We start from the raw sequence: 12162 nt of genomic DNA on the forward strand, positions 1-12162 counted from the left end.
TGTGTGTGTGTGTGTGTGTGCTTGTCTCTATGAGCACCAAAAACATGCAGGTGCCCGCAGAGGCCAGAAGAGAGTGAAGAGGGTGCTGGATCCCCTTGAACTGAGGTTACAAGTGATTATGTGTGGTTGTAGGAGCCAAACCCAGGTTAACTACTCTTAACCATTGAGCCGTCTCTCCAGCCCCCTCTCCTTGGTTCTTGACACAGCAAACAAACATGTTGAGATCATCTGCCTCTGAATCAGTCCTTCTCCAAAGGCCCATACCAGAGTACCAAGACAAAATGAATTCTACTCACGCCTCTTCAAATGGACTGAAGACTGTGGGACCAGGCATAACTTTTGTTTGGTCAGTGTCAGCCCTGACAGGTTCAGACAGAGCAGTAGTCACAATGAGACATCCTTACATGGTGGAAGAATGTCTTAAAACCCAGGATTTCTTCACAGGAGTAGGGAAGAGTCTCACTAATGACAGAAATGTGCTTTTCTAAAGTGAGATGCATTTGCTTTTGGGAACCTCTGGCCAAAGCTGGCCATTGCTGACTGGAATGAAGAGACACACCATCCTTTCCCCATCCCCGGGGTCCCATTGTCTACAGAGCCCCAAGAGGTGGGAAATAGGAGAACAGTAGGTAAGCTGGTAGAGTGTGCAGGACACAGGTGACCTGCATGCCTAGATATGGCATGGGAGCCATGAGGGAACAGAGGAAAGACTGGGGAAGGAAGGTGAGTGGGAGGTAGGGGCACACGGGGTCAGCCTCCCCAGGCTGCAGGGGGATCCCATCACCCCACCATACCTGCCCCTCTGAGTCCAGGAAAAGGGCATGTCGCTAACGGTAGAGCAGCTCTGGTTCCTCTCTCTCTGCCTTTGGAGCCCTTTCTAGGGACCTCTCTAGATTTCGTTCCTACCACAAAGTGGTAGCCCCATTCTGGTCACATACAACTCTACCGTTACAGGTTATATTCAAGGTGCGATGATAAAATTACACACAGTTTATCAGATACCATTTACTGATCAATCCAATAAACACCATCTCTTCCTCCAAGTACATTCCCAGGCAAAAGCATTCAGCTTAACTTGATTTCTCCCCCAGCTGTGTAATTCTCACGGTGGTATCTTGTCTTCTCGGTCTACGTTGGGAGAGCACAAAGGGCCATAGCAAAGAGACGCCCAGGAGTCTCAGACTGGGAAGGCAGGCTGCTTCGTAAGTAGCGATCCTGTACAGGAGACTAGAACTGTATGGTCCAAGGGCAGGATAAGGGGCAGAAACAGCAGGGCCACCTAGAACTCACAACTCCCACAACAGAGTGACATTGAGAAGCTGGGGCTCTGTATTTATTTGGGACTGTGGTGGTAGAATAGCCAGGGCATGCTGAGGGTCACATCCTCTCTTCTGAGGGGGATGAGCACACACCCATGAAATGAGGGGAGTCAGCAGGGCCAGCAGTCGGGGGGTATCTTGAGCCTGAAACATCCTGTGATTCCAGGTTCAATTCAAGTTGTAGCCTTTTCTTTATCCTAATCCCCACAAACTCCTCCTGAGAGAGGGACATGGCTGGAGGTCAGACGTCACCGTTGTGTGGTTTCATGAGTCTGTCATCTAAATGACCTCTCTGTGATGGCAAACAGGACAAGGAAGATCAAGGTCTTACTGAGGAGTCCACAGACCACAGGAACAACAATGCTGAACATGGGGACCCTGGGGAGAGAGGAGAGTGAAGGTTGGTACAGTCACATCCCACACTGCAGCGCCTGGGACATTCCTCCCCATCCAACCTTACAGGCTTGGGTCCTTCCTGCACCTTTTCCCCAGTGTCTGACCCTGTGCAATTTGTTTCATTTTCTAAAATAATAGATAAGAAATATGTTTGGTGGAGAGTCAAAAGTTCAGGTCCAGGAGAGGCATCTGGGAGGAAGAGTGAGCCTAGGCAACCTGGCTTTCCATATGGAGTCCAGCGAGGTCCAGATCCAGGAAACCTGGTCTCTGTTTTCTGCATCCTGACATGTTTCTAGGGACAGTCACCCGACCTTTAGTCTCGATTCCCCCATCTAGAAATCAAGAAGAATCCAACCCTAGTGAAAATCCCATAGTGGGTTGTTTTTGCTTTGGGTTTTTTGTTTGTTTGTTTGTTTTTCTTTTTCTTTTGAGACAGGTCTCCCTGTAGCCCCAGCTGGCCTGGAACTCTCTGTGTAGACCAGGCTGGCTTCAGTCTCACAGAGATCTGCCTGCCTCCATCTTCTGCATGCTGGAATTAAAGGTGTACATCACCACACCCAAGCTCCATCAGTGTTAGTGAAATGATTCTTCAAGTTCCAGGCAAACCTCAAAAGACGTCATAAGAAAGAGACCCTCTTGGAAGAGAAGGCCCAGCCTGATCATGGGCAGAAAAGGAAGTAGAAGAGGACACAAGCCTTCTACATGACAGGACACAGAACCAAAAGGCAACAACAAATGGAAGCCATATAGGGTGCTTAATGTTATGTAGTAATTTAATGGATAAGAAGCCAGGCATGGTGGCTTAAGTCTATAATCCCAACCCTCTCATGCAGGGGATGGGGATGCTGGGGCTGGAAGAGCACAAATTTGAAGCCAGCTGGGGCTACAGAATCTGTCTCAAAAATAATAAATAAGGGACTAGAGAGATGACTCAGTGGTTAAGAGTGCTTACTGCCCTTGCAGAGAACTCAAGTTTAGTTCCCAGCACCCATGTCACATGGCTCATAATCACATATAACTCCAGCTCCAGGGGATCTCTTCTGCTGTCTGAGGGGACACACACACACATACACACACACAGCATGCATGCATACATACCCTGACACATAGACATATACAATATACATAAATAAAAATAAAATAAAATGTTAAAATGCATAAATCAAAAGAATGTGATGCCTCAAGAAATGGTTGACTTAATAAAGTATGAATTGTTTAGTGAATAGTCTCGGGCTATGCTCACATTGCATAGCTGTATAAAGACTTGTTGGTCAGAGTCCAGTTTACAGTTCTGCCCCCCTCCGCCACGTGCTAGTTATTTTTACAAATTTGGGGGCAGAGATGGGAAAGTCACCAGGAAATAGAATGTAATATCATTAAGGAATGATGCAAAATAGTAACCTGAAAAGCAATATGTTTGCCCGTGCAAACTTTAAAATGGAATGCACAAATTTGCATATCATGGTAATAGACTGGGGCAATTGCCCATGTATGCTCACATTTACCCCAGCCTCCTGTCCTGTCCCATACGATGGGGTCGGTATTCTCAAGACCAGTGGACAGTTCAGCAGCTGGTGGTGCTAGATAGGCACCTAGGATGGGGAGACCAACGACTGGTATCTCATAGTTGCAAAAGTGCCATCCTGAACTCTGGGTGGAATCTCACTACTAGAAGGGCCCTGTGTCCAGGTTCTGTTGGCTGCATCCCCTTCCAAGTCCTGCCTGTTAGTGCCCCACTCTTTGGAATTCTGTGCTATTTTCATAAACTGGGCTCCCCCGATACTAGGCATCCTTTCATAGGCTTTGCTCAAACTGTAGGACCCCTGATGTGCCTGGGAATCCATGAACCCCTGCATTGCTTAGGGCTATCCCTATTTGATGATTGAATGCAGGAGTATAAATACTCCAGGTCCTCTGCCCTTGGTTGGGACAACTGCAGGTGTAACCCAAACCTTCCTGCCAAGACTCACTGACCCCCTGGGATTCTGACCCTGTTATGACCTTTTACTTGACTTCCTTTCCCTTCCAGTCCACTTCCCTAAGTGCTTTACCAAGGATCACTTCCTAAAACACTTTTAACAGGGTTTCTTTTTTCATGGCCTGCCTCTGGGGAAGTAAGCCTGTTACAGCGGGTCCTCCTAAAATGCCTCTCTGTCAACAGGCCCAGGTCCCTGCTCTTCCATCACCTAGACGAGCAACTCACTGAATTCAATTCCTTCTTTTATGAACAGCAGGAAAAGCTGCTGCTATCATGCCTGGATGCTGACCAACAGGATAATTAATGTTAGTTAATAGAGCTAGTGGGCAACAGGGCAGGGTTAAATGTGCAGCTGTGGTCACAATGTGGGCCAAGTATGTGCTTCCTATGCCTTGACAAATAAAAATGATGAAGAAAGATGAGCACTGGCTCTCACTAGATTGTGAATTTTATTTAGTCCATGAAGGTGGTGAGTTTTTTTGTGGGGGAGCAGTTGGGGTTGTTGTTTGGGGTATATTTTTTTAAATAGGGTCTTACTATATAGCCTGGGCTGGCCTGGAACTTGTTATGTAGTCTAGGTTGGTCTCAAACTCACAGAGATCTGCCTGCCTCTGCCATCCACCCACCATGTACTTATTAATCCATCCACCCATTAAAACATTTATACATACATGCATACATACATTTATTCATCCATCCATCATCTAACTATCCATCATCTATCCATCCATCCATCCATCCATCTCAAAGGGATAATGAAACCAGGGGGCAACCCCCCTTTCCTTTTTCTCCATGCCCTGATCTGAGAGGAAATGTTTTGCTGTAGGCTGACACCATGATGTACTGCCCCTCCACAGATCCAAAAGCCACATACTGAAACCTCTAGATCTTTGAGCCAAAATTAATCTCTTATCTTATAAGTCTATTCTCCTAGGTATTTGTTACAATGAGGGAAAACTGACTAACACAAATGCATGTCAGAAATCTAAAAACACTGAGACTAGGGCTGGAGAGATGGCTGAGGGTTTATACTTTTTGCTGCTCAGTCAGTTCCCAGCACCCACATCCGGCAGCTCACAACTATCTGTAAGTCCAGCTCCAGAGGATCTAATATCCTCTTCTGACTGCCACAGGAATGTACACATATGGATGGCATACAACCACATAGACACACATATACATGTAAAAAAATTTTTTTTTTTTTTAGTAACAAGACCAGGGCTGGAGAGATGACTCAGCAGTTAAGAGCACTGTGTGTTCTTGCAGAGGACCAGGGTTCGATTCCCAGCACCCACATGGTGGCTACAACCATTCACAACTCCAGTTCTAAGGGATCCGACACCCTCTTCTGTCCTCTGTGGGCACTGCATGACAGGTTTATATGTAGGCATAACACTCATAAATGAAATGAAATGAAAATGAACCAAAAAATTTTTAAATCATAATAAAAATAAAACATTTAAATAATGAGACCAAGAGCCATGAATAAGGTGATTCCCAGCACTGCAAAAATAAAAATAAAATGAAAAATGCCGACATTGGCCCCATCTCCAGAAATTGTCATTCCATCGGTTTACAGTAGGGTACGTAGATCGGTATTGAAATCAAACAGAACAAGTAAACAAAGTAAGGAGGTAAAATCAAACAAAACAAAGTAAAGACAAACACTTGAGACAGTCATAACCTTAGATGCTTGTAAGAACTCTTGGGCTAGACGATCTCTTCCAGCTCTGGTTTTCTAGCATCCCAACAATATCAACAGGAAACTAAAGCCAGAGAGGTTCCTGACTTGCCTAAAGTCACGCAGATGGCCAGTCTGCAAACTGTGACAACCCAGAGTCCCTTGCTTTCCCCTCTATACCGTTATATTCCTGGGCTGGCAGGGACTAATAGAATTCACCAAAGACGCCATTTCCTTCCTCTTACTTCCTGTGTGTCAGGAAACATGGAGGGTGAGCTGGGGAGAACAGGGCCCTCCTCCTCACTCTGTCTCCCCTCTCCCTGGGAATTTCCACACAGACTCTGGTGACTCAAGTATGCTCCTGCTCCACCTCACCTCCATCCTCAATTCCCACATCATCTCAGCACATAGACTGGGAAACAGAAGGTGTCCAAATCAGGAGTCCAGAGCCCTGAAAACATACCTGGTAACACTTGTCACATTTGTGAAGGTGACTCTGGGGTCAGGAGAGGAGGTGACAGCAGTTGACTTACGGAGGGGTTGAGTCACAGTTTTGTACCTGGTATAAATGCTCATGTCTTTTGTGGTAGTATGGGTAGAAACTTCAACCAAGTTTTTAGTAGTAATCACGTCAGGGGCAGGAGTATGTAAAGAATCTACGAAAAAACACATGGGATGGATGGATGGATAAATGGATGAATGGATAAATGGATGAATGGATGGATGGATATATGATGGATGGATGAATGGATATATGATGCATTGATGAATGGGTGGATGGATGGAATGAAGAATGGACGGGGGATTCAGAGATTAATAGGGAAGGCAGATAAGTACATCGGTCTCTACCAAAGTGAGCCTAGAGATTCACTCCCCAAAAATGAGACTCACTTTAGGTCACGGTCTGCATATGTAATCAGATCTGCAGGTGGTTTGTGCCCACAGCAATATCTGAGGGACATGAAGAGTCGCAAAGGAGGGTCACCAATCACACCCTGGGAGGAGAATGAATTACAGGAGGGTTCCTAAGCACATGACTTCTAAGTAGAGACTTCAGAAATGAGACTAAATTATCCCAAGCCTGCTTCTCACCTTTTACTGTACTCCACTACTCAAGGAGGGAAGTCCTCTATTGGACCAAATGCCTGACAAGGACCTCAGATGGCAAACACAGAGGTTCTGGGAGAAAGACAGATTGCTAGGAATCCTGGGTCACTGCCCTATCTTCACCTGGTCTACCTCTCTCCCCTCTCCCCCCGGCGCACCCTGGTTACTCACCCTTGGTCACCACCAGGCGGACAGGATGGTACAATATGTCAGGATTCTTAAGGGGGTAGTAAATCACACAGCGATAGAGTCCCGAGTCTTCCACTCGAAGGTCGGCCATTTGGACGTGCAGCATGGCCTCTGTGGGGTCATCTGTCAGCATGTACCTCCCCACCTGGACTTGACTGGGCTTCCCAGACGACTGCTTTGTAACCACCAGTGTCAGGGGCTCCCCTCCAGCCGGTAACTTCTGCCAAGCCTTCTGGCTGTTGGAATACTTCATGATGTTGAAGGGGCAGCCCACAGTCAGGGTCTGCCCTTCTGTGCGGTCATATCTTTCCTCAGCTGGGTCAGCTGCAGCTTGAATTTCTGTGAGTAGTAAGAGTTGGGCTCTGTGGTGAACGGCTTTCCTTCAAACTGGGAAGGAGTTGTTTCCTGTTTGATTGTTTGTTTTACTACAGAACCACATGACACCTAGCCTATGGAAATGAAACTTTATAAATGGGATGGTGTGTGTGTGTGTGTGTGTGTGTGTGTGTGTGTGTGTGTGTAGGGGTGTGTGAGAGAGTGTGTGCACATGATGGCCAGAGACCAGACACGGGTATCATTCTTCAAAATACTGTCCGCCTTGTTGTTTTTGTTTTGTTTTGCTAGTTTGTATATTTTTGAGGCAAGATTTCTCAGCTTTTACTTGAAACTTGCCAATTCAGCTTTGTGACTGGTCAGTGAGTCCTGGCAAGCCTCCTGTCACTTGCCTCCCCAGTGCCCGGATTGCTAGCATGCCTGGCTTTTTTAACGTGTGTTCTTTCTAGGGATCAAACTTGGGTCCTTGTGCTTGTGTGGCAAACACTTTACTGACTGAGCCATTTCCACAGCCCCAAACGATCCTTTTGAGAAGAGAAACTGTCTCACTGGAGACAGAAGAGGGGACAATGGGATGAAGACGGAATGCCTAGGGCATGATGAGAAAGAAAGATTATGGAGAATTATGCCCAGGGTGAAGAGTGGATACAAAGAAAATGCTCCAAGCACAGGGTGAGCCTGAGGAGCTCCATCTTGTCTCACTGGAGACAGAAGAGGGGACAATAGGATGAAGACAGAATGCCTAGGGCATGATGAGAAAGAAAGGTTATGGAGAATTATGCCCAGGGTGGATACAAAGAAAATGCTCCAAGCACAGGGTGAGCCTGAGGAGCTCCATCTAAGTCAGGGGAAAGAGATCCCTTCAGGAAACAGTGGGAAGAGCTCCTCTTTCTCAGGGGAGCCATCCAAGGGTCTCTGCTGACAGGGCTGCCCACATTCTCAAAGACTTGCTCATGAGGAGATTTGACAGGTCAAAGTAAGCCCATGACCCCCGCCCCCGGAGCACACCATACAGATTGGTTTAGAAATGGGCTTGCGACTAGGATTGAGCCAATCAGAATCTTTTCTGATACTGTTGTGACTATTCAGAAAATTATGCTGGGGTTGATGATAGATGGGATGTGAAACAAATACATTTCTACCACACAGGAATCGGCTGCCCGAGGATGAGCCAAACAGAAGAAGAGGGAAAAGAGGGTGAAAGAGAGGGCATTGGGCCGGGTGGTGTAGTTGTTTTTGTTTTTTAAGACAGGGTCTCCCTGTATCTCCAGCTGAACTGGAACTTGCTATTTAAACCAGGCTGGCCTCCATCTCACAAAGATCCACCAGCTTCTGCCTCCCGAGTGAAGTGCTGGGATCAAAGGTGAGCACTACTGCACCCTGCTCCTGTTTTTCTGTCTCTTTGGTTTTGTTTTTAATTTTTATTTTATGTGTATGAGTGCATTACCTGCATATATGTAAGCGCATCCATGCTGTGCAATGCCTTCACAGGACAAAAGAGGGCATCAGATTCCCCCTGAACTGGAGTTACAGATGGTTGGTAGTCACCATGTGGGTGCTAGAAATCAAACCTGGGTCCTCTGCAAGAGCAGCCAGTGCTCTTAACTGATGAGCCATCTCTCCGGCCATGCCCCACCAACCACAACCACTTTCTGTTTTTAATAGAAATCACAGCAGTATTTCTCCACTAGAAGTCAGGTGTCCCCACACCTCTCCCCCCGGGCATTGAATAACGTCTGGGCACATTTTTGGCTGTTATAACCTGGGACAAGGGTGTCTGCTACATACATCTAATGAACAGAGGCCAGGGCTGCTTCCAAGCATCCTACAGTACACAGGAGATCCTGACAACAAATCATCATCTCACCCAAAATGTCAGTAGTGCTGAATTCAAATACCCCAGGTTGCAGGGACAATAATCTCAATCACACTCTTGGCGTTGAACCAGCATCTACCTGGAGTTTAGGGATGATTTTTCTGGTCTGGTGGAGGGAACCTTGCTGATGGGAGGGCCAGCTGAGTGAGAGTAAAAAGATCTGGGTCTGGGCTGTAGCTGGGCACACAGGCTCTGTATGTCACCGAGAACTTGGAGTGAAGACACACAGGCCTGGATTCCGTTCTCCATGGGACACCATCAAAGGGTGGACAGTAATGCTGGGTCAAACCGCGAGTCAGACTTTCACTTTCTGCCTACTGATGTTCTTACTACAACTGTTACACCCAGCCCCCACCCCACACACACTTTAGTCCCAGGGGCACTTGTGAAAAGTGCCAGACTTAATCTCTTTGGTGGAGCCCCTGCCTGACCACACAGGACAGGCCAGGTTCCAACAGGCCCTGCCTGCCCTAGCCTAGCCTTGGAAAGACCCACCTCAGGGATTCTGAGGATTTTGAAGGTAAACCAGGCTCAAGGCCAATTGGGTCTCTAAGGAAACCTTTCAAACAGGCTCCTGTGCATTTGCCAAGCACTCTGGCTGGGAATGCCCTCAATGATGGGCGTAATGGTATACACCTATAATCCCAACACTGGGGAACTGGAGGCAGGAGGATCAGAAGTTCAAGATTTCCTCTGAGGAAGGAGGTCAACCAGAGCTACATGAGGCCCTGTCTCAGAACAACAACAACAAAAATGGAGGTTGGGGTGGCGAATGTCCCCCAAAGGACAGGCCAGCAGAGGCTGAGGGAAGTGCTGAGTCAACTTTGATTATTTCATTCATCACAAATGGTTGAATATGGCTCTGTGACAGATACGTGGGCTCTACCCTTGAGTTGTCACAACGTGGAAGTTCTGACACATTAAGTTAATGTGACACATGAAGACAGGACCAGAAGATAGGCCAGCCCTGCTGAGCCAGCACTAAAAGCAGGGCTCTTCAGTCCCATTATGCAAGGAAGAGCTAGGATTACAACTTCCATGAGGATTGGCACAGGCCTCCTCTGTTCACACCCACGCCCTCTGTGGTGGCAGATTTGCTGGCCCAGGGTAGCCCTGGGAAATATCTGCTAAATGAATTCTATATTCTGGGTCCAATGGACTGTCTACATCAGACTCACCATGATGGAAGAGGAGAAAAATCATTTCAACATCTCATAAAACTATTCAGATCATGCCGCGTTTAGATTGAATGGATCTGCCTGGCATGGTGGTGCCTACCTATCTTTCTAACTCACCCTTTCTTGTGTTTTTGTTCATAGACTTCAGTGTTCTGACTTTCTGAGTTTGAGTTAAGAAACCTAGCCTGACATAACTAGTGTTTTGCTCTTTCCTGCATGACCACGTGCTTAGGAGCAGCGAAAGAAAAAGGCAGACTGGAGAGATGGCTCACTTGGTAAAGTGCTTGCTGTACAAGCATGAGGACATGGGTTTGATCCCTAAACCCTTGTAGTAAGTCTCATGTGACAGCATACACTGCAATCCCAGTGCTAGAGAGGCAGAAACAGGTGGGTCCCTGGAGCTCACTCTTAGCTTAGCCAAATAAGCAAGATCCGGGTTTAGAGAGAGAACCTTTCTTAAAAACCATGGTAGAAAGTGATTGAAGATAACACCCAAAATGAACTCTAGCCTCCACACACGTGCACCCATACACACAAGCACATACAAAAACAAAGAACAAGCAAGCAAAGGGCTCCTGAGGTCCTGGGCCAGAACCCTCACCTGCTCCCACCCTCTGCTTGCCTTACCTGAGAGCAAGAACGTCCACAGCAGCCCCAAGAACCTGGTTCTCCTCATCCTTCAACTTCAGCTCCAGCTGCTTCTGTGGACTCCTTGTCAGACACCCCTGTATGCAAAAGCTCCGGAAGGTTTCACAACAGGACATGAGGCCATTCCTGGGAGGCGCTGTGTGGCCAACCTGCCTGCAGACGTCAATCCCGGGACCAGATGTCAAACCTCAGTTAAGTCTCTGAACCTCAGTTTCCTCTTCCCTGGAAAGAATGACAGTTGTATGTTCAACCTCACAATAAGTTTTCATTTTGTTTTTATGCAGAGAAGGTCTTGCTCTGTAGCTCAGGCAGTCCTCAAACCTGTCATCCTCCTGCCTCATCCTCCCTCGTGCTGGGGTTATAGACACATGCCGGTATGCCCACTCTCAGTCTCAGAAAATTTTAGTGAGAGTGACTATTGAAACCTTATCATTGTGTTGCCCTAACATGGATTTCAGATACAAGTTCGCCAGGTGTGGTAGCACACATCTTTGATCCCAGCACTCAGGAGGCAGAGGCAGGCAGATTAATGTGCGGTCCAGGCCAGCTTGGAATGGTCTATGTGCTGGATAGCTTTGGTTGTCAACTTGACACACCTGGGTAGAGGGAGCCTCAATTGGGAATTTCCTCCATTGGACTGGCCTGTGGCCATGTCTGTGGGGCATCCTCTTGATTATTGAGTAATGTGGTAGGGCCCAGCCCACTGTGGGTGGTGCCACCCCTGGGCAGGTGGGCCTGTATTGTATAAGAAAGCAGATTGAACATGGGCCAGGGTAGCAAACCAGTAAGCAGCGTTCCTACGTGGCTTGTGCTCCAGCTCCTGCCTGCAGGTTCCTGCCCTGAGTTCCTACCTTGGGCTCCCTGATGAACCATGACCTGGGAGATGTAAAACAAATAAATCCTTTCCTCCCCAAGTTGGTAGTGGTCAGAGTATTTTGTCACAGCAATGGAGAAACAAACTAGAACAATCTACCTGGTGAGTTCCAGGCCAACTGGGGCTACAAGGAGACTCTGTTTCAAAAAAAAAACAAAAAAAAACAAAGGGGAAAAAAAAATCAATTACAAGTTCAACTTTCCTGTTCCAGAAACAAGACTTTGTCACCTCTGATGTGATTTCCGGCACTTCACTCCATCCTAGTTCCTCAATATGGTGACTCTAACTTCCTCCTGATGGCCTCCTTTGTGTGGGACAACTGGACACAACCTGCTAGTCTGGCCCTGCTGACCCCTATTCCCCACATGGATATCTCTGGGTGGACAGTGCCCCAAAGCAACTATGATTCTCCTCCCAGGGATGGAGTGGGTACTCCACAGCAAAGCCCCACTGGAGGACTGCCATTCACACTACCAGTCAATTCTGTGTGTGCTGATTATATCCTCCAACCTGTGAGTGATCCCTGAGTGGCAGCCACACAACAAATCTGTGGCACCTACTAGGGTGGGTGTGCCTTTGCGTG

At 47.4% G+C, this 12162-nt stretch overlaps 1 protein-coding gene across 2 annotated transcripts; it reads right to left on the bottom strand.

Moving 5' to 3' along the window:
- Positions 1 to 896: 896 nt before the first annotated feature.
- On the bottom strand, positions 897 to 10762 carry LOC103738119 (triggering receptor expressed on myeloid cells 1-like). 2 transcript variants are annotated; one of them, XM_029565842.1, is made up of 4 exons: positions 10685 to 10762; positions 6653 to 7009; positions 5934 to 6030; positions 897 to 1697 (listed from the first exon to the last, which is right to left on the bottom strand). In XM_029565842.1, the coding sequence occupies exons 1-4, from the start codon at positions 10731 to 10733 to the stop codon at positions 1595 to 1597; spliced, it is 606 nt and encodes a 201-aa protein (XP_029421702.1). In that variant the 5' UTR covers positions 10734 to 10762; the 3' UTR covers positions 897 to 1594. The 2 variants fall into 2 exon arrangements, with proteins under 2 accessions (XP_029421702.1, XP_008836166.2); XM_008837944.3 differs by having other exon boundaries at positions 5838 to 6030.
- Between the last annotated feature and the right edge of the window lie 1400 nt (positions 10763 to 12162).

The sequence above is a fragment of the Nannospalax galili genome, unplaced genomic scaffold (genome assembly GCF_000622305.1).
Source record: "Nannospalax galili isolate Female #2095 unplaced genomic scaffold, S.galili_v1.0 scaffold1318, whole genome shotgun sequence".
In the NCBI taxonomy this organism is placed as follows: Eukaryota; Metazoa; Chordata; class Mammalia; order Rodentia; family Spalacidae; genus Nannospalax; species Nannospalax galili.